At 35.5% G+C, this 24,018-nt stretch overlaps 1 protein-coding gene across 1 annotated transcript in view; it reads left to right on the forward strand.

Moving 5' to 3' along the window:
- POLQ (DNA polymerase theta) overlaps positions 1-24,018 on the forward strand; it is a 200,253-nt gene that overhangs the window by 147,436 nt on the left and 28,799 nt on the right. Inside the window, exons 23-26 of the mRNA XM_058295752.2 lie at positions 1,935-2,061; positions 2,644-2,765; positions 15,243-15,427; positions 22,911-23,022. Of these exons, the coding sequence (XP_058151735.1) occupies positions 1,935-2,061; positions 2,644-2,765; positions 15,243-15,427; positions 22,911-23,022 (546 nt within the window). The remainder of the gene's footprint in view (positions 1-1,934; positions 2,062-2,643; positions 2,766-15,242; positions 15,428-22,910; positions 23,023-24,018) is intronic.

Consider the following 24,018-nt stretch of genomic DNA (forward strand, 5'->3'; position numbering starts at 1 on the left):
CATTCTTTCCCTAGGCAGTGCAAAACTCTAAATGTTTGCTGAACACAGTGTGCAGTAAAAGAAGGGGTAGAGTTACCCTAGTGGTAGGGTATACAGTTTAGATTGGTGTTATAGTATGGGATGTGACTTAGAAACCAAACTTTTACAAGGTTCAAATCCTGGTGCTGTAAATCTTTACACAAGTGCTTAACATCTCATGCCTGTTTTCTCGTGTGTTAAAGTAATAGTCCAATTTCACCAGATCATTGTAAAGACTGAATAGGTTTAAACACGTAAAGTGTTTAGAATAGCACATGGCACATAGAAAGTACTCAATAGCTGTTATTGCTATTAATAAGTAAGGAGGTACTAGGAGCTGCTTTTCTCTCTGTTTGCTTATTCTCTGTTATAAACAAATTCTCTTTCTTCCTCCCTATTTATCTAAACTCTTGGTCCTTAGCCGTTTCTTGCATTGTTCCTATTTAAAAGTTTCATTTTGAAACATACGTTAATGTTGTAAACTTGTATAAAATAAAATCCTTAGTGATGGAAAAACAAAATCAACTTAGAATTTTCAAAGTTGTTACATATTTATTTGTTGCTTATAAAGCAGAAGTTAATATAATTTTTTTCTGATTGTTTTTTATCGTAATATACCTACATTTAAAGAATATTTTAAAAATACAGGCTAAGAATAGCAAAACTATTTCATTATTCAAAGTCATCTCCATGAAGCTATTTTCATGCTTTATAATGTATTTTTAATATCTTTTTGGGTTTACCAGCGTTACTGTATTAATTCAACCAAAAGATCAGGGAATTGTCTGAATATCACCTCTTACTATAGAAAAGAAGAGTGTGTGCTGAGATAGAAAAAAACTTTGGATAACTTCTACAAAGGTTGCTTTGTGACATTGAATGGGCCATTTAATGATGATAATTATAATAATGCTGCCATTAGCTGAGTACTCATTTCACGCTAAAAGCTAAATAACAAGGACCTCATAATACTAAGGGTTTAACAATGTTTATTAAAGTGGCTAAGACACTTAAAATGTCTGATTCATCAAAAGAAGTTGAAATCATACATACTAACTGGTTGGGAGTCTGCTACAATGAAGAAAATATCATAAAACAGAGGGTTTTAGTGTCACTATATATGTGTCATAAGAACAGCAATAACTAAATTACAGAAACCTTTTTTTGAACAATGCTTAAGTGTTTTAGGACAATTCAACCAATAAGTAGATAAAAAATAAATGATTTGGGAGGAAATAAAGGTTATAATTGTTAAATAAGCTTCTGTTTTATTAGAAAATTCATTAACTTACTGATTCTAGCTCTCAAGCCACATGATTGAGTCTTTTGATGAGTGATAATGATGAAGAAAATGGGCCAGGTGATATCTTGGCAGTTGCTGCCTCTCACTGCTACTCTGTCTCCTGCATCAGCTAATTTTCTGATCCCAGTTGTCTCTCCTCATTACTCAGTTGCTCTTCTGCTCCAGATTCTCTTCTCTGTATCTTGTATAGTCCTGTCTTTTGGCATCTCCTCTAGTCATTTCTTCTAGGATCCATTTGATTAGCCTTGTATAAGTAATATGACTGCTAATAAAGTTTATAGTGCTGACTTCCAGTACTCATATCTTTAGCATAGGAATAGTTCAGTTTATCAAATTATTTCTTAAGGGTTGTTTTCTAGAGAGGTCGGTTAATGTAAAACAGTATTATGACTGAAGCATACATTTATATAATGACATTGATCTTGTAATTATTTTATGTCATTAGCTGCATGAACCTGATGAAAAATAAATCATTTAACCATCAATTTATTTTAGTTTAGCAGTGGTAACAGCATACATTTTTAAAAAGAATTCAGAAATGCAATTACTATTAAAATATATGTCAGAATTTTTTTGGTAATTTTAATGTCTTTTTCATTCTGCTTGATTTTAGGACGAATAACCTTCACAGAACCAAATATTCAGAATATACCAAGAGATTTTGAGATCAAAATGCCAACACTTGTAGGGGAAAGCCCACCTTCTCAAGCCTTAGGCAAAGGCCTACTTCCCATGGTCAGGTAGATGCTACTTCTCTGTGTTTGTATTAATATACTTTTGTCAGTATGAATGGCTCAAAAATAGCTTATTGGGCAAAGTAATGAAATTAGTTTAATTTTCTGTTCCAGACATTACACATTTCAAATTCTGAGTCTGTCCATAAAAGCTAGTTGGTGGTGAACGGCTGAAAATTTGGGCTACTAATTTAATCAACATGTATTTTATGCATATTTTCAAATACTAAAGGGAAGAGTTTAGCTATGTCACAGACACCCCACCCCAACCCCTCCTTTCTTAATATACACACACAAAGTAGAAAAGCATGGAGATAGTTTATATTAGATATGGTCAGAGAGATTTGTTGAGTAGAGCTAAATATCTCAGAAGTAATTAGAAAAGGCTATTACAGAAATATTTTACTGATTGTATAATTGAACTTTTGCTTTTGGAGGGCTAGTATTTTTACACTTTAAAGTGAGTCTTGGATAATAACATTGTTTTTAAGTTTATTAGATGAAAATTTTGTCTTTACTGAAAATCGGACCCTTTTTATGTAATTGAGACTATTTCAAAACTAACTGATAATGTTTTTTGCACCACAGAGGAGGAAATAAAAAGGGTCATAACCTGAACCCTGGGCACCAGGCACAGATGGAGGAGGCAGCCTCAGACAGAGGAATGCCATTTTCCATTAGCATGCGACATGCCTTTGTGCCTTTCCCAGGTAAGGATGACTGATAGTTTTGTTTTGTTTTTTTAATTTTTAAATTTTTTAAATCTTTTTTTATTCAGGATTAGTGTACCAAGTTGGAAATTATTTTAGCTGTGGGAGTGATCAGAACTACAGAATAAAATTTTTCTACATTTTGGTTTTAATTGAATAATTTCTGGTAACTTTATATTAATAGGTGACCCACTGCTAGTAAGCAAGCTTCATTTTGCTACACAGTAGAGTACAGTAGAATAGTAGGGTGGCTGAGCCTGGTAGTAATTAACTGGTCACCTGTAAGCCACTGGTGGCCCCATTTTTTTTAGCTAAGACGGCTATTTTATTTTATAGACATGTTCATTAACTATTTAGAAAATGAAGTTTACCAGGAATTTAACATGTCTAATGTACTTTTGTACCTTGTCTACAATAGAAAAGATAACATTATAATTATTAGACATATATTTAGAATAGGATAAAGTTACAGCACTTAATCTATTACTTAATACATAAGGATTCTGAGTTGCAATTAATAGTTTAAGTTTCAGGTTGGTAATACTTTACATGTTATCTCCCCATGGGAGCAGGCCATAATGCCAATTGTGTTTAAGTTCTACTTACAGTATTCTGGTATTTATTGCTCTACTTCATATGTTCTTCACAGAAGCTGCAGTACCATTGATCCTAGAGGGAAACTAGGGAGCAGATTTTACCGGCCTGGTGCATAGTGCTCTCTGGCACTATGAAACAGTGCCAGTTTAAAGATGATATTCATTGTACATTTGGCTGTCCTTAGCCACTATTGGCTGCTGCAGGAGCTTGAAACTGCAAAGTAGTTTCCATCCACTTCAGACCAGAAAAGTAGTAGTTATTTATTGTTTTAAAGGTCAGTGACCAATAACTCATATGGAGAGGCAACCTGCAATGTATTCAAGGCCTAATTTGAATGCACAAGAGAGTTTGACAATGTTAAAGTTTATCCCTTGATTTTATATATTTTTAAACATTTTTGGTGCAACACGTCGCATATCAAATGACTGTTTATTTGTACACTTTTACCATGAAGATATTAGCAGGCATTTTACCTTAGTAGTACAGGAAAAAACTATTTTTCATTGTTAAAATGAAAATGGAAGATTTCTAACGGCATTAAGGTAACCTTTCATTACCATTACTTAAATATGCACCTTGCAGTGCTTTTTAGACAGGTTTCATTACTATGAAGTTACTTCTTGTTATTGATATTAATCGAGGTTTTTAGTTAATAATGGCTTTTTAGAACTAGAACCATTTAAATGCTTCAGTTTGGAAGATGATTTTACAAACTTTTTACAATTGACCACAATTATAGACTGGCAAATTTATTTTAGATTACAATTAGTGACTAATGGAATTTACCTTCTGCATTTAAGAGAGGACAGTTCTATGTTTAATTTAATTTCATTAAACATGTGCTTACAGTTTTTATTATTTTAAAGATTTAACACATATAATATTAACTTATTAACCTGGTATTATATAAACTCAAGAGATAATACTTAAGCTAAACAAGTTGAAATTGTTATTGATTAAACAAAGAATGGTGTTTTCCTTTTTTACAGGGCCTTAAAACTTCTGTTTTTGATAATTTAAAACTGTGAATAATTTCAAAAGCATACTAACTTTTAGCCTCTGGAATATAGAGCATTATTTAACCTGTTTTCATTATAATTTAGTAAGGATTTCATAGCTTTTTAACAGTTCTGTATTTAGATTTTTTACATGACCTTTCATACCATTTAGTTTAATTTGCATTTTAGGAATATATATATATTATATATATACATATAATATATATGTTACTATCTAACCGCATATTTAACTTTAATAATTTGAGCAAATTGGCCAACATGAATAGTTTGATACAGAAACTCCATTTAGTTATTTAAAACTTTTTCTTTGCTGGTTCATTTAAAATATAGTTCCCTCACTGGCTTTCCTGGTTATATTGCTGTTTGGAGGGAACCTGGCAAGCATTTGCACTTCTGTTTAGACTGGAAAAAAAACTGGGTAGCTTTTACTAATTTTTTTTTCTCTGCGACAGCCTGAACAATGGGGGTTGCTTAGTAAGGCCTGGCACATTGGGAAGAGTATTGCTTACTTTTGGAAAACTTGGCAACAATTATTTCTGATTCCTGGTGGAAATGACCAATCAGAATTAATTTATATTATTTTAAAGTTTAAGGAAAAAGACAACTTTTCCTTTAAAAGGATAAAGAGAAAATGAGAAGACCAAAAATATTTAGAACAGCACAAAAGTGATATGCATAAACCTCCTTTTTAAAAAAATTTATAAATTTTTAAAGTATAATTATCAATTTGAATTGTTAAGGAGTGGGCCAGACCTGCAGGAACTGTAAGTGGCAAATGCAGTTTATAGTTGCTATTATAATAGTTGAAAACCAGGGGTGAAATTAGTTATAAAATAACTATAGGATAAGTTTAAGTAATAACCACCACTATCACAGTAAGCACTAGATAAACCGGAAGTGGTTATAAATAGGGGCAAATTAATTCAATATTACTATTACAATAGCCGAAATCCAGGCCACATTTACTCCATTGTAATAGCTTTAGTTATAAATTTATGTATATATAAAGATACTTATATAATGATTTTAATTCTTGGTTACAGTTTTTAGTATGTTTTTCCTTTAAGATGAATTAGATACCCTTATTAAGTTACAAGAACCTTATTAGTAATAATCCTGTGAAGCTTCCCTGTATTTCTAGTAACTGAGCAAATTTATCTGCGAGCTATGCATTCAGTTCACCAGCGATACAGCACTAGCATTTAAAGATTCATTTTTAAGTTACTTTTTATCATGATTTTTTTAGGCACAAGTAAACTGATAAAAGCCAATGATAGATTTTAAAATTGAACCCCAAATTAAGCACAGATTAAAACAGAGGAATTCCATATTTTTAGCATCTCTGGGGCATATGGAGAGAGGCTGATTAAATTTAGTATGACGTTGTTAAGCTGAATTGGCGTTTCTTTTCCTTTTTTTTTTTCCATAGTTTTATGACCTTTACTGTTGATAGTTGTCAGCCAAAACCTTAAAAGTGCTATCGAGTGATTTGAGGTTTTTTGTTTCAAGCATCAAGCAATAGCTCCATTCCTTTAGATAAAGGTACTTTACCAGTTTTACAGCTTTAAAACATTTCAAAGTATTCTTACATAGATTTGCAAAGAGAGATTCAGAAAACCAGAACCTGGGCAGAAGTCAATTATGCAAACTTATTTTTGGCCCTTCAGGAGGGAATTTTTATTGCATTTATCCTGATTCTGCTTATGAATAGAAGGTGTAGACTCACTGGAAAGGGACAAGCTGCACCTTCTTCCCCTGGCTCTCTGCTTTTGCTATGCATCCTCCTAAAGGGAGGAGGGGGGCAGATAATGGTGGCGAGTTTCAGGCTGCTAAAATGGCTTGAAAAGAACCTTTTAGGCTCAGCACTTTCCCAGGGGGACTCCTCCCCCCGCCCTGGTAGGGCTATGATTTAAGTTACTGGTTTCATTAGCTACCCTGACTGTGGGCAAGTTTCAATAAACTTGGTTGCACGACGCAGACATGGACAATCCCCAAGCCCTGGCAAATGGGACGGACCCAGACATGAGACAGCAGGACATGTGCAGTCTCTCAGACTCTGCGGTTTTGCCTTATAAACTACAATTACTTTACTCCTTTGCTAATGGCAAGGGAGGGTTCCAGTTTAACCAGGTTCACCACTTTACATAATTACATAGTTGAACACCAGTGCTGAACAGACACAGACAGATGCACAAAGCCTATTAATCTGACTTACAGTTTCTATTTTCTGGACACGGCTGCCCCTGCAACCATTACAAACCTTAGAAAGAGAGAACTTTCAATACTAAAATTGAAGAGGATTTCCTGCTTATGCTTGCTGTCTCTAAAGCGAATTCATCTGCAATTCAGCACCAAAACAAAACACTCTGGCTGAACCCTTTTCACTGTTTAACTTTCCATTCAGATGACGCCTCCCTGGAAAGCCAGTCCATTTTCCTGTAACTGAGACTTTCGAAATATAGACCAGTTTTCAGGGTGTTAATTTAAACCTATCAACATCCTTTCCTACAATAATCAAGCCTTCACTACCTCAGTGGAAGCAAGATTAAAACCATATGCTAACACTGTTAGTCAAACCCAAACACCAGGTTTTTTTCCCTTTTTTCCTTTCCTTTCAGACCGTGAGAGAACAGATCCCCCCCAAATTTCTGGAGGTACTGGGGCTCTCTTGGAATTTGATCAGACTTCCTTTCCTAACAGTTAAAGCTAGGGTTTTCCTGACACTATGCTCCCCCAGGGAAGTCTTACCTTTTTCTGCATTTGGAGTCTTTTTTCATTCCCAGAATTTTTCTCCAGACCTTCTGTTGCCCCCGATTTTCGTTGGGAGGATTCCAGCGGAGCCCACATTTTTTCTGGACTAAATGTAGTCCAGGGACATCCAGATTTGGGGTTCACCTGAGTCCTCCCGGCTTCCTCAGGGATCCAGAAGGGGTAGCAAAATGCTACCTTCTCCGACCTTCATTTGCAAATCCCGGTAGAGCCCCCAGATGTTTTAGACTTTGAGAGAGGTTCAATTATTTGTGTATGGAAAGGCCAGGACTCAGTAATAATTTTGGGAAGGAAAAGAGAATTTATTTATGACAGGCTGGGCTTGGGACCTTTCTGTTCAAAACCCAAGCCCTGAATAAGATTTTCAAGTTCCTTTTATACAGAGGAAGAGTTAAATGGTCCTTTGTTTCAGTGCTAAATAAGTTTGAATTAACACATGACCCCCACATACTAGGTAAGCTTTTAGCCTGAACTTCATACATTCCATGTAAGCTTTTAACACATTTGGTTTGCATTTTCCCTGAATATTTAAAGTTTATAGAGTTTACATTGTTTAATTTTTCTTCCAAGACTGGAGTTGCTGCCATGGTTACCAAGGGCAGGGCTGCAGCTCTCACTGTTTGACACACACAGCTTAGGTTATCTATGAAGAGATGAACAGCCCCCACCCATAGTCTATATCAATATAATTAAGCCAGACTGACATTAATTGGTTTGCCAGTTGCAAACCATCAGTCAAGAAACTGATCCTGGGAGTCAGTAGTACAGTTTCAGATCTTAAAACTACTCATCATAAATCCCACTTGCCCTTAATTTGGCCTGGCATCCAGGTATCCCAAGAGATATAGACAGAGCACTTCCAGTGCAGCTATACGTCAATTCTATCTTCAATACACTAAAAAAGAAGAACAAAGTGAAATTAATCTTAATGCTATTTTTTATGTATTCCTATTTCAGCATGAATTATTGATGCAATTAGTTTACATTTTCTTTTAAATATGGTATCTATTTTACAGTACTTCTCAGTTTAGATGTTAGATTTTCATTGGAAGTACTTCACCTGTATATAGATTTCATAAAATTTGCAGTTGAAAAAGTAGATTCCCATAACTCAAGTTGTTTCAAACATACTTTAAAATTTTCCAGTAACTGAATTGAATACCTCTGGGATTGAATCGTTTTCCCCACAAAAGACATGTTTAACCTGAAAGCACTGGCCCTGTGGTTGTAAGCCTATTTGTAAATAGGACCTTTGAAGCAGGTATGGGCTCGTTTGTGGATAGGATCTTCAAATATTCTATTTACATGGGGCCAAATTGATTCAGAGTAGGCCTCAATCCATATAACTGGAGTCTTTTTAAGCAAAGGAAATTGGACACAGAAGAAGTAGTCAGAAGTCAGAGAATGAAGCAGATCGTCAAGTAACAGAAGCAGAATTGCAAGCCAGGAAACCTCAAGGAATGTGGCAAGCCAGCATCAGAATGCCTTATTTTGAAAGAAACAAAGCTAGTTGAGATCTTAATTTTGGACTTCCAGCCTCCAAAACCAGGAGACAATAAATCCTGCTTTCTATGCCAGCCAATGTGTGGTATTTGTCATAGCAATCCTGGCAAACTAAGACAGTACCAAAAAATCAATTTCTTGTTCACATACACATTGACAAAACTGGTTCATTTTTTTTAGAATTGTTGATTGGTGTTTCAGAGCTACAACTGTCCAAGATAAGTAAATTAACTTTGTTTCAACTCACATTATTATTATCTCAAATTCAAGGAAATATTACTTATATTGACAAGCAATTTAAAAATGATCAATATCTGGGGGCGGTGGGGTTGAATGGGACCTCATATTTTTTGAATGTAATATTTTTTAAAAAAATTTTTAAAAAAAAGGAAGAAAAAAATAAAATGATCAATATCATAGTATTCTTCAAATTTTTCTTATTGTTTCATAGCTGGTTTACATAACACTGATTATAATTAAACTCTCCTGCATATTGATTCAGTTAGAAAATGTGTTAAATTATTATTGATTTGTATTATGAAAAGTTTCAACTCCCAATAAATCCTTACGCCTGTCTAGCTAGGTCACCAATGAGTTTTTCCCTTTGTTGAAGCTTCAAATATATGCTGTGTGATATTGGTCAGAAAATGTAAATCACATTGTCATGTTTTATCTTTAATTTTGGAATATTTGGCAAGCATACCTTCTGTTTCAAGAAAATACTGAATTGGAATTAATAGTATAGTAAATCTTCATAAAATTCTTCCATATTTCAACCAATGAGCTTTGGCAAAGAATACAAATCATTGTATTAGTGTACCATTTCTAACCAATCCCCCATAAACTGGTGATGATTCATAACAATTTTACACATGTATGGAACAATTTTAACAACTGAATCAATATACTTTATTAGCATAGAGTCTGATTTTAAAAACTGAGCACAAATATTTTTGATATGTATCATACATTGGAATGAAGCAAAAAGGAAACATTTTCATATTTAAAATGATAAGTTATCTATTTGACAGCACATAGCTGGAACATGATCTGTCATGAAAGAAATTTTTTTTCATATCTACATAAAATTCTTTGATGTAAAAGATTAAAAAATATCTATGCCACACATTTGATTTTGTAAACCAAGTATGGTTATTTCTTCCTAAATTTTGAATTGCTTTGATATAAAACATACCTACAAATATTAGACAATGTTTCTTATATGGGACAACTCATCTTATTAAAAGCACTTATGATTTTTCAAATTTTGAATCATTTATCTTTGATCTTGTTTGAAGGTCTTGCTTTCTATAGGTTCTTGTTTGGTGGATTCTTTGAAGATCTTTTGCCTTTTTAAAGTACCCGTTTTAGTCTTTTCCTTTTAAGTTTCTAACAAAATTTTTCTACCAAATAAAATTTTTTAACGCTTCCTCCATCTAAAAAAGGTTATCTTTTTTGTGTGCAAGAAATCACATGATTTTATACCTGAACAAAGTTACAGATCCTACTGAAAACAGTGAAAAAAATTTTTTTGTTAGACACTTAATTCTGATCTCAGGTGAATATTGAGAGTAAACTTTTTATCAAATTTCCTATATATTTGCTGAAAATACTTTATTACCTTTAAAACTTTTTTTTCCGGGAAAGCAAACAGGTTTTTTAACTTTTAATTTTTCCCTGTTGCAGCAAATTGCAATTGCCTACTATCATGAAATTTGTGACACTGCTTTTTCTAGTCTTTTTTTTTTTTTTTTTTTACTATTTCAGTCATAGTCCTAGCTCCTGATTCTCCTCTCACTTCTGCATCAGTTGTATACCTTAGTTTTACATTTTGCAATTAACCTATAATTATTTTTTTAAATAGAGAAGAAATTTAATTATATTGAAATAATGAGTATTTCAGTTTTATTACCAATTACAGTTCACATAGCTATTACTGTAACTCATGCTGTCAGCTTAAAATCTTCAATAACTACATTAAAATGCTATATTGTTATATAGAAAAAAATCATTCAAACTAAATGAGTCTGTCAACACTAATTAGATTCGTGATATCTTTATGTGCAATACTAAATACAGTACATGTGTCTTGAACCTACCTATAATACAACAATAATATATTATGTGATGCACTGGTTAAAATATTTATTTTTACATGAACATTAAAGTTGTGTTTGTACAGAAATACTTAACAATGCTTTTGTTTTAAATTTTTAAATTAATTTAAATTGAATGGTATGATCCATTCTGAAATTTTCTCTCATTTATGTGATTTCATTGGTTCTTTATTCTCTTTTAAAAAAAAAAGGTGTTTTTATTATTCCATTTTATCTCCTCTACTGACTTAGATTTTTTAAAAGTTTACAATATACATCATATCACAGTCTACCTTCAAAAATTTTTTTATTTTTAGGAGGTACCAGGATTGAACCCAGAGCCTTGTATGTGAGAAGCAGGTACTCAGCCTGCTCAGCCTGTATGTGTTTATGTTTTTCATTAAATTTGTAACATTTTCAGCTATTATTTCTCTTAATATTTCTGTCCCCTTGTTCCTTCTTTCTGTTACTCCAAATATATGTATATGATAGGATTTATACCATTTAGTATTGTTCCACAATTCATTGAGGTTCTCTTTTCTTTTTTATCCCTGCCTCTTTTTTTCCTGCTCTTTATTTCAATGGATAGTTTTAATGTTCATTGATCTTTTCTTTACTTTTCTTTTATATTGTCTAGTGAATTTTTTATCTCAAATAATGGATTTTTTCAGCTTAGAATTTTTTTTTCCTTAGTGTAGTTTTCATTGCTTTATTCCATCACTGTAGTCATGTTTTCTTTAAACCCTTGACTATATTTATAATAGCTGTTTTAAAGTTTATCCTCTGTGTAATTTCTGGGTCATTTTTCTATTGATTGAATTTTCTCCTAGTTAAGCTTATATTTTCCGGAGTCTTCATATGTCTGGTAATTATTGTATGCTGGATATTATGTTCCTACATTGTTGACTCTTTGAATTTTATTCTCTTCGTGGATAGAGTATAAGTTTCCTTTTGGCAGACACTTTATTTACACCTCAGCTTGATCATTTTGAGGCACCTCATAAAGCTTTGTAGATTATGTTTACTCTAGGGCTAGAAAAACCTTGTTTGTAAGTCATGGTTCAAATGGTTTGACAAAATCTCTTGACTCAGTCTGGTCAGACCTTGAACATTCCTGCATTGTGCAAATTTGAGTAGTTCTGCCAACAGCTATGTGATGGTTGTTCTTTCTTTGGTGACAGTCGTTTTCTCAGTATTTGTTTTTTTGCCTGGTCCCCTGAATGTTCTCCCTGCACATGCATAGCTTAGTATTTGGCCAAAATCCAAAGGGATCCCTGTGCATATTTCTGGTACTCCTACATAGTTCCTTTCTCTCCAGATTCTCACAAATTCCAACTACTTGTGTAGACTCAACCCCAGTCTTTGTTTCCACAGCTGAGAGAGATCATAGCACTTTGTTTCAACTCCCACCCCCTGTCCTGCATTCAAGTAAGTGCTTCCATTCAGATCTCAGAGGCAATTATGAGGCACAACTCCTTTTTTCCCTTCTCTCAGTGATTGCAGTCCTACACTGCCTGTTGTTCAATATCTGAAAACAGTTATTTCACGTATTTTTGTCTAGTTTTTGGTTGTTTATGACAGAACAGCCATGAACATGCTGGTCATTTAAACTTAGTTTTTATATAATTTTGAATCCATTATTCATTCACATGGTTCAGAAATCAAAATGATATAAAAAATATATTGAAAAATGTTTGCTTCTTTCCCCGCCCTACCAACTCCCTTTGCCCCAGCTCTTTTAGATAATTACATATCTTTTTTATATGTACTATCAGTATTTCTTTATACAGATATATACAAATATGATTACATAGTATTATTTTATTATTATTTTTCAACAGTTGTAACTTTATAGAAAAATAATTCAGTAGTACGTAATTCCCATATACCTGCCCCTCAAACACATGGTTTTCCCTATTATTGACATTTTGCATTAGTTTGGTACCTTTGTTTCAATTAATGAAACAACATTATTATAATTATACTATTAACAATAGTCCAGGGTGGCAGACTTGGCCCAGCGGTTAGGACGTTCATCTACCACATGCGAGGTCCGTGGTTCAAACCCTGGGCCTCCTTGATCCATGTGGAACTGGCCCATGCGCAGTGCTCTGATGCGCGCAAGGAGTGCCCTGCCATGCAGGGGTGTCCGCCGCGTAGGGGAGCCCCATGCGCAAGGAGTGCGCCCATAAGGAGAGCCGCCCAGTGCGAAAGAAAGTGCAGCCTGCCCAGGAATGGTGCTGCACACACGGAGAGCTGACACAAGATGACGCAACAAAAAGAAACGCAGATTCCTGTGCTGCTGACAACAGAAGTCGACAAAGAAGACGCAGCAAATAGACACAGAGAACAGACAACCAGGGTGGGTGGGGGGGAGAGAAATAAATAAAATAAATCTTTAAGTAAAAGACAATAGTCCATATTTATATTTAGGTTCACTCTTCCTTTTTTTAAGTAGAAAAATTACTATTTCTGCTCCTTTCATACATCTTAATTTTCAGGAAACAATCTTACATACATATCTGAGATTTTACATAATTTCTGAAAATCAGAACTCTCATCTCTGAAAACTATTAGGGGAGTTGTAAAAAAATATGTTTTCTTCTAGAAATGAAAAAAAGAATTAAAGTCCTGTTCAGCATTACTGGTATGCAGAAAAACTGTCATAAGATTGCCTCTGATATTACCAAGAAGAAATTCTAGTCCACGTTGTAATAAGCTTCCTGTGTTTTCACTACATGCTTCTTTCTCTGCTGCTTTTCATCTTTTCCCACATTTCACATTAGAGAATTGGTACAGACTTTAAAACTTCATTAACAGGAACAAATCCAGTATTCATTGATTTCTTCTCAAAAGCCACTCTAACCCATCAGATAGTCTGGCAGTTTGATTCTTATAAATACTCTTAGCCGTGAAAATACTCAATAAGACATAGACAATTCCAATGGAAAGAAGAAGAAATTTATTGAGTTTTGGAATGTTTGTGCATTGGATGGTCCAGGATTATGAATACTAAACCTCCCATTGTAAACTGGAAGCTGGATGCAAGTCTTTCCATAATATATTGTCCATTTAATCTGTAGGTTAGGAAAGCTACTGGTGTCTGATGCCCATGTTCATCAGTCATAGAGCCAACACTTGGAGGTTCAGCAATAACATCGTAAATTATTCCTCCAGTGATGAGGAAGTGACCAGAGCAAACACTGTCATGCCTAATGGCATGTACATCCAGTGTGGCTTCTTCAGCTTTAGGATGGAACATTTGAGCACTAAAATGGGTCTCTGTACCAAGTCTCCATGTTGGTGGCAACAGGGGCAGCTCTTGGTCTCAGGGCTCACTCTTTGTGTTGTGCATTTCTATTGTTTTTGTTTTGTTTTATTCTGGTAACAAAAATTAGCATTGTTTATTCACCATTAGTGTGCCTTGTTTTTCTCATTTAATGTTTTTATCCTGGAAAATTGTCTCCATCAGTAAAGAAATTTAAACAGAAGCCAGTTTAGTCTGTATGCATATAATTAGTGCAGCAATCTGGTTTTATTTGCTTAGTCACAGTAAAAACCTTTTTAATTTTTACAGATAACACCAAATTGCTGTCTATTGGGGTTTTATAATTTTACATTCCCATTAACAATATATGAGAGTTTATTTTTCCACGGTTTTGCCACAGAATATTGTCCAACTTCTGAATTTTTGTAATTTAAATGGGAAAAACTGTTTCTTGCTGTAGTTTTAATTTGCATTCATCTCATGAATGAAGTTGTGCATTCTTTAATATGTTTAAGATTCTTTGTTTTTATTTCTGTGAACATCTAGTTTTTATTTTGTTCTTAGCCTTCTCAATTTATAGTAACTTTTTAAAAATATGACAGCATTTTGTGATATCAGTCTTTCCTACTTTTTCTTGAACCCTGCTTATGTTTTGTTTTAATTCGCTTTACTTTTCTTCATTCATCGATCACTTGTTTTTTTTTCCATTGGATATCCTAGTTATTGTTGAAGAAAAGCTAGCATTTCTCTCTTGTCTACTTAAAATATGTATACCTTAGACATCAGTTTCTTCATTAATTAATTAATTTATTCAATAAGCATTTATTAAAGGCCTACTATGTACTAGGAATTGTGACAGGTTTTCTGTAGAATGCAAAGGAAAATTAAGTCTCCCATCCCTAAAAGGCTCAGTGATAGGTGGGAGAGACGTGAAATAACACTTTAGAGTATCTGTCAGGTGCTGTGAGAACAGAGGAAGGCGCTATCACGGTTGTTATGGGGCAGATATATGGGTAGCTTTACAAATTACATATACATGAAAGCCAAATAAAAAGGAAAGAGCTATGTTAAGAACAGAATTATATTACATTAAGAACAACGTTTTAACATTTGAATGCATGATCTCAAAATTTCTATTTTAGAGCCAAATATCTGTTGTCCTACTCCATTATATAGAATTTGTATATATCTTGTACTAGATTTTCTAATGTTAATTCTGTTTCAGGTGGTTTGATATTAGCTGCTGATTACTCACAACTTGAACTGAGGATCTTGGCCCATTTATCACGTGATTGTCGTCTCATTCAAGTATTAAATAGTGGAGCTGATGTTTTCAGGAGCATTGCAGCAGAATGGAAGATGATTGAACCAGAGGCTGTTGGGGACAATCTGAGGCAACAAGCAAAGCAGGTGATCTTTATTTACATGCTTAATATAAATGAGAAACACTTTAAATCTTAAAAAGCAGAAAATTATCCTAATTACTTATAGTTGGAGAATGACTTCTCCATCTTTGGATCTTTGAAACCACATTCATCTGAGCCTTTATCCTGGTATTCAATACATTTTCCTTCATAGACCCAGTAGAAAGAACTAGACAATTGAGAGCTGAGTCTACTTGAACCTAAGTCTCAGGAAAGCCAAATACATTTAAAAACCACCATATGGTTAGTCACAGTGCCTGGTACACAGTTTATGTTTACTTAAAAGTGCTAGTTATTATTGTGGTCATCATTATTTATGTGTGTGTTGGGGGGCCCTAAGAAAACCCTTAGGTTTGCTAATTCACTAGAAAGACCCACAGAACTTAAAAGTTATATTTATGATTACAGTGAAAGGGTAAGTAGAGATTAAAATCAACAAAGGCAAAAGGCTCATATGTTGGAGTCCAGAAGAAGCCAGGTGCAAGCTTCTAATCGTCCTTTCCCAGTGGAGTTGTATGGACAGTGCTTAAGTGTTCTAGCAATAATGTGTGACAATACAAATGAAGTATTACCAACAAGGGAAGCTCACCTGGCTCTTGGTGTCCAGCGTTTTTACTGGCATCAGTCATCTAGGCATGAAATGCCCATGTGACTGACCTTAGCTACTCAGTCGTCAACACCTCAAGGTCAAACTGCTACAGTGTGGCTCAGGGCCCAGTGCAAATGAAAACAAACATTTACTATAAATCCCACTATTAGCAAAAACTATCTGGTAGGCCAGGGCCCCAGTTATAAAGGCACTCTTGTCAGGCAAGATATTCCAAGGCTTTGTGGGTCCCAGGAGCTAGTCAAGGGCCAGTTATTTCTTTGGAATGTATAGGATTTGAGCTCCTCATGTCTACTGATATTTTTGTCCTTCAGCCTTTGGGATATTTTCTTATATTATTTCTTTGATAATTTCTTTGTTCTCTCTGTTTGCAACAGAACTTCTAGTTATAAAATATTGGATCTCTAAGAGTGAAATTCTGTGTCTCTCATCTTCTCATATTTATCTCCTCTATATTTTAGATTTTTGTCAACTTTCTCTTCTAATTTGACTATTGAATTTTTAACTTTCAAGAATCAACATTTTAATTTCCATAGGTCATACACACTTTTTCTGATTTTTCCTGTTTCATAGCTACCTATTTTTTCTTTCTTAATATTTTTTTAAATTTATTGAAGTATAGCATTCATACAAAAATATACGTAAACAATGTGTATAGTAAAAGTTGTGAACTTACAAAGGAAGCATGCATAACATCATACAGGGATCCCATATATCACCCACAACCAACATCTTGCATTATTGTGAAGCATTTGTTACATATTATTTCATCAAAATAGTACTACTAACAATAGTTCATATCTTACATTTGGCATATATTTCCCCCAATCCACCCTATTATTTTTAAAATATATTTTTATTACAGCAGTTGTGAACTTACAAAATAATCATGCACATGTGTAGCACTCCCATACAGAACCCCTTCACCAACACACCACACTGTGGTGGAATATTTATTACAGGTTATGAGATGATATCATCAGACCCTTGCTACTAACAATGGTCCATAGTGTACAATTGGCAGACTTCTCCATCCCCCAATCCCCCATTATTGACACAATATATCTTTGGCATTGATGCAAGACTATTACAAATAGTAAGCTGTTAACCACACTCCTTTTGTCATTCAAGTTGTATTTTTCCCATGCTCCACCCTGCAGTAGTGACATACATCTGCTCTAGCTTACAGAGGGACACCCTTGCATCTGTGCAATCAACCACAATTTTCATCCAACTCTGGATTCTCTGTGTTATTCAGTCCCTAGATTATTCTCTAACTTTTTCTTTCAATTGACATTTATTTTATTGTTTTATTTTTTTAAAGATTTATTTTTTATTTATTTCTCTCCCCTTTTTCCTCCCCCCCGTCCGTTGTCTGCTCTCTGTGTCCATTCACTGTGTGTTCTTTTGTGACCACTTCTATCCTTATCAGCGGCACAAAAAGAATCTGTGTTTCTTTTTGTTGCATCATCTTGCTGTGTCTGCTCTCTGTGTGTGCAGTGCCATTCCTGGGCAGGCTGCACTTTCCTTATGGGATGCACTCCTTGTGCGTGGAGCTCCCCTATGCAGAGGACACCCCTGTGTGGCACGGCACTCTTTGTGCGCATCAGCACTGCACATGGGCCAGCTCCACATGGGTCAAGGAGGCCCGGGGTTTGAACTGCAAACCTCCCATGTGGTAGGCGGATGCCCTATCCACTGGGACAAGTCCACTTCCCTCAATTGACATTTACATCCCTAACTACCCTTTCCAGCCACATACCCTTTTATAAACCAGCTGCTACTAACTATAATGTTTTACCATCAACTCTATCCATTTCCATACTTTTACAGTCAACTTAATTAAAACTACTACATATATTAAGCATCAGTAGTCCTTCTCAGCCCTCCTCTTGTCTCCAAATAACCTGTACTCTAGGTTTTAACTCCATGTGTTTATTCTTTTTTATTTAGTTCATATTAATAGGACCAGGAAATATTTGTCCTTTTGTGTCTGGCTTACTTCACTTAGTATAATGTCTTCAAAATTCATCCATTTTATCATACGTGTCCCAATTTCATTTCTTCTTACTGTAGCATAGTATTTCATCATATATATATATACCACATTTTGTTTACCCATTCCTCAGTTGATGGACACTTGGGTTGTTTCCATCTTTTGGCAATTGGGAATAATGCCACTCTGAACACCAATATGTAGATATCTGTTTGTATCACAGTTTTCAGTTCTTCTGGATATATTCCTAGTAGAGGAATTGCTGTATCATGTGGCAGTTCTATATTTAGCTTCCTGAGGAACAACCAAACTGTCTTCCACAGAAGCTGTACCATTTTACCTTCCCACCAAGAGTGAACAGTGTTCCTATTTCTCCACATCCTCACCAGTACTTATTGTTTTCTGTTTTTTTAAAAATAATGGCTATTCTATGCAGTGTGAGATGATATAGCTCATTGTTTGGATTTGCATTTCCCTAATAGCTAGTAATATTGAACAGTTTTTCATGTGCTTTTTTGCCATTTGTATTTCCTCTTTTGAGATATGTTTATTTAAGTCTTTTGCCCTTTTTAAGTTGGATTGCTTGCTCTTTTATTGTTGAGTTGTATGATCTGTTTGCATAGAATGGAAATCAAACACTTATTGGATATGTGGTTTTCAAATATTTTCTCCCATTGAGTGAGCTTCCTTTTCACATTCTTGATGAAATCCTTTGAGTCACAGAAGTTTTTAAGTTTGAGAAGTCCTGTTTATCCATGTTTTCTTTCATTGCTCATGCTTTTGGTATAAGATTTAAGAAAGTACCACCAATCTATGCCCCTTCTTGATGTAGAGGTGGAGAGGACATCACCATCCCAGGGTCCACAGAATGGAGGAATAAAATATGGACTAGAGTGGACTTACTGATATTCTACTATAAAACTATTGTGACAAATAATAAAAGAAATTTTAGAATCGAGGTGGAGAAAATGGCCACAGTAGTTGCTGAGGGCAGGGAGAGGAAAGAAGAGATGTGATGTGGGGGCATTGTTGGGATTTTGGGTTGTCCTAAATGATATTGCAGGGTCAGATGCTGGATTCTATACATCCTGCCATAACCCACTGAATATACTGGGGGAAAGTGTGAACCACAGGGTAAACTATTATCAGTGTAGTGCAGCAGTGCCCCAAAATGTGTTCACTGAGTGTGATGAGTGTGCTGCAATGATGGGGGAAGTTGTCGGTGTGGGAGGAGTGGGCTGGGGGCATGGCGGGTATATGGGAACCTCTTTTATTTTTTAGTGTAACCTTTTTTATGTGATATATATATCTTCAAAAAAATACAATTTACAAAAATGTGTTTAGGAGTTATGGGAAAAAATAAATGAAGGAAGGAAGGGAGGGAGGGAAGAAGGGAGGAAGGAGAAAAAAAAAAGAATGTACCACCTAGTGGATGTATTCCCAAATTTTCTTCTAGGAGCTTATGATTCTTGCTTTTATATTTAGGTCTTTGATCCATTTTTATTTAATTTTTGTATAAGGTATGAGCTACGGGTCCTCTTTCTTTCTTTTGGATGTGGATATCCGTTCTCCCAGCACCATCTGTTCAATAGACTGTTCTGCCCCAGTGACTGCTTTAATTGAGAAGGAATGGGGTCCTGAAAATTGTAATAGGAACCTGTGGCTGATCATTGAGCTCCAAATTCTTCTGGATTTTCTTTGTCTGATAAGCCTATAATAGCTTTCCCTGAGGAATCACTAATCCTACCTCTGTCTGAGATTAGTTCTGCTTTGTCTGATAAACTTACAATTACCTCCCAGGAGGAAACCTTCCTTATACCTCCATTTGAAGGTATAAACCCTTTTAGTCAGATGATAATGTAATAGCATCCTCTGAGGTGGTTGACTTGCAGGGCACTGCTAATTTCCTGTCACGATCCACTCCTACATCCCTCTTTACTTCCAGACCTAGAATTACACTGAAGTTCAAACAGGCCTGAAAGATGAGGTACAAAGTATGACCCATGAGGTGTAGTATATTCCATAAGAACTGCATGATTTTTCCAGTTAACACAGACAGAATATGAGAATGGATATAAAGTTGTGGGATAATGGTAGAAGGAACCTAAAATTGTAGCAGGCTGAATTTATTGATATGGGCCTACTAAGCAGAAAATCTGGATTCACTCTCTGGCTCAAGGGGATAGAAAGGGCTCCAATAGGGTGTTCAGTTGATTGGCTGAACATGGACCAAAAGGTGACCTACACTAAATGAAGTTGAAATGCTAGAACTGCTCAGGTATAATGTAGAAGAATGTTTACAAAGGCTTTGAGAGATTGGAATGTTAGAGTAGATTTATCATACAGGATCTGCTCATCCATCCCAAGATAGTAAAGAGGGCACACGTTATACCATGACTGTAGGGAATAAATTTGTGAGAGGAGTGCCATCATCCCTGAAGAACTCTATGGTTACTGTTCTCTCTAGGTCAGATAATAATGTGAGAACTTTGTCACTGAACTGGGATCCTCAAATGCAATGGGGATGATCGGATTCCAGGTTGACAGAAACCAGTAGTGGCACTTAATTACCAAAATACAGGTGGGTGTGGCTCCATAAGGCAGTCATCAGAGTAGTCTGACTCACAAAGTCCTGTCATAATGACTAATTGATCTTTGAGCACCTAAAAGTGAAATAGAGGGGCAGTCTACTAAATTCTTACTTCATCTTTCTCTGTATAAGCAGAAGAGTTCTAGGCATAGCAATAAAAGTCTAATTTGAATCACAAAAACAGAGTTACAGCTCCTCAATCAATTCCCATACTTGAGACAGTTTATAGACCTAAAACCCCTTGAATGAAGGGGGGGCTGTGTCACCTTGAGGAAGCACTGTACAACACTGTCAAAAATTTATCCTGTTAATCTTTCCCACAGAGGGACCTTTTAACAGGGTGACTGTGCATTAGGGAAAAGGAAATGATCAGACATTTCAGGGATAATTGGACATTGGCTCTGAGCTAATGCTAATTCCATGAGACCAAAAACGTCACTGTGGTCTACCTATCAGAGTAAGGGCTTATGGAAGTCAGGTGTTCAATCAAAAAATTTCAGCTTTGGTCTGTCTCATAGTGGGTCCAGTGTGCTCCTGAATCCATTCTGTGCTAACTACCCCAGTTCCAGAATGTATAATTAGAATAGATGTACTCAACAAGTGGGAGAATCTCTGTATTGATTTCCTGACCTGTGGAGAGAGAGCTATTATGGTAGGGAAGGCCAGGTGGAAGCCACTGGAACTATCTGTACAGAGCAAAATAGTAAACCAAAAGCAATGCCACGTTTCTGGAGGAACTGCAGAGATTCAAGAACTTGAAGGATACAGGGATGGTGATTCCCTCCACATCCCATTTAACTCTCCTGTTTGGCCTGTGCAGAAAAATAGATCAATGTTGGAGAATGACAGTTATTGTAAACTAAACCAAGTGGTGGGTCCAACTGAAGCTGCTATTCTAGATGTGGTATCATATTTGAGCAAATTAACACTTCTCCTGATACCTAATATGCATTGGTTTGGCAAATAAATGACTTTTTAAAAATAATTTTTAGTAAAAACCACCAGAAAGAATTTTCTCTCAGCTATATGAACAGCAATATACTTCCACTCTCTTACCTAAGGAGTATATCAACTCTCCAGCCGTAAGTCATAATCTAGTCCTCAGGTCCTTTATCATCTTGCCCTTCCACAAGACATCACACTGACCCATTACATAATGACATTATACTGATTGGACCAAGTAACCAAGAATTAGCAACTATTCTAGACTTATTGGTAAGACATTTGTATGTCAGAGGTTGGGGAAATATATCCAACAAGTATTCAGGGTCCTTCTACCTTAGTGGAATTTCATGAGATTCAGTAGTATGTTACATGTTGATATATGCCTTGTAAGGTGAAGGATAAGTTGCTGCGTCCAGCCCCTTCTACAAACAAAAAAGAGGCACAGCGCCTAGTTGTCCTCTTTGGATTTTGAAGGCAACTTATTCTTCATTTGGGTATGCTACTCTCACCCATTTATTAAGTGACCCAAAAGCTGCTAGTTTTGAGGGGCTTAGAACAAGGGGAGACTCTGCAACAGGTTCAGACTGCAGTCTGTGCAATCTACTCATGGTAAGATGTCAGTGGCAGACAGAGATCCTGTTTGGAGTCTTTGGCAGGCCTCTATAGGAGAGTTACAGCATAGACTCAGGATTTTGGAGCAAAGCCCTGCCATTTTTTGTGGATAACTAGAGTCCTTTGCGAAATAGCTTTTGGCTAAATACTGGGCCTTAATAGAGACTGAACATTTAACTTTGGGAACCAAGTTACCATGTTACCTGGGCTGCCCTTCATGAACAGTGTGTTGTCTGACCAGCCATCCCATAAACTTGGGTCTGCAAAGCAGCCCTCCTTCATTGAATGGCAGTGGTAAAATACAAGCTTAGGCTTGAGCAGGCTCTGAAGGCACCAGTGAGTTACATGAGCAAGTGGCCTTCCTCCTGCTACATTACCTTCCCTCTCCCATGCCACACCTGTGGTCTCATGGGGAGTTCCCTATGATGAGTTCACTGTGAAAGAGAAGTTTCAGGCTTCGTTTACAGATGATTCTGCATGATATACAGACACTACCCAAAAATGGACAGCTGTAATACCATGGTCCTTTTCTGGGACATCTTTGAGGGATAGTGATGAAGGGCTAGATAATCTTAGTTTGTTTCTAAACCAACAAATCTAATCATTTTTTGCTCACTTTGAAATGTTTACCAAAGTTTCAGTCTTTCTGAAGTCTTTAATAACTGTATTTTAAGCAGTTATGATCTTTACTTACTGAATGTGATGATTCCTTTTCACAGATCTGCTATGGAATCATTTATGGAATGGGAGCTAAAACTCTAGGAGAGCAAATGGGCATTACAGAAAATGAGGCTGCTTGTTATATTGACTCCTTCAAATCCAGATACACAGGTAAAGAAACTTTGAATACCTGATATCTTCTCAACCATCTTTTCATATAATTTTAAAAAATCTATATTATAGAATTTTCTATTAGATTTTTTATTAATCAGAATATTTTCTTCAGGCATCATTGAAGGTAAATAACTTAACCCTTATTGTGACTTTTTACTAAGATGTGCTTTTTTGATAAAAGTAAGGACAGAGATGGAATAACAAAAGGCCGTTGATAAAAATGCTACTGTGTCATTGTGAGTTTCTGAGTAAAATCTGGGAATTGTGTATGTTTTGGGCTTAGATAATCTTAGTTTGTAAAAGTAAATATACTGGGAAGCAGATGTGGCTCAATCAATTGGGCTCTTGTCTACCATATGGGAGACCCTGGGAAGTAAACCCAAGTGAAGGCAAGCTGGCCTGACGGCCCACATCTGCGGAGAGTTGGTGCAGCAAGATGATATAACAAAGGGAGACATGCAGACACAGAAGAATGCACAGCAAATGGATGCAGAGAGCAGACAGCAAGCAAGTGGCGGGTGGGGGTAGAGGGGATAAATAAATAAAATAAATCTTTAAAAAAAGAAAAATAAATATACCTGTAACTGTGAGAGAGCAATTGATGTTACAGAGCAGTTTGATAATTTCGACTTAAATTATCTCTTCTTTTGGCAGTTTATTGAGATGTAATTTACATACAATAAAATAAAATGAATTTAGACAAATACATACAGTCATGTAATCAATGCCACAATTAAGATACAGACATTTCCATCATCTCATAAAGTTCTTTTATACCCCTTTGTAGTCATTCCCACCCCATGCCACATTGGTACTAACCAGTGCACTACTAGAAGAAAAATTATAAATGTATAGATTTGAAAGGAAGAAGAAACCTATGTTTATTCACACATGACACGATCTTATACATAGAAAATTATATGGATTCCACAAAAACAACTACTAGAACATGAAACTAAATTTAATAAGGTCTTACCATACAAGGTCAATATG

This window comes from Dasypus novemcinctus, chromosome 4 (genome assembly GCF_030445035.2).
Source record: "Dasypus novemcinctus isolate mDasNov1 chromosome 4, mDasNov1.1.hap2, whole genome shotgun sequence".
Taxonomy (NCBI): Eukaryota; Metazoa; Chordata; class Mammalia; order Cingulata; family Dasypodidae; genus Dasypus; species Dasypus novemcinctus.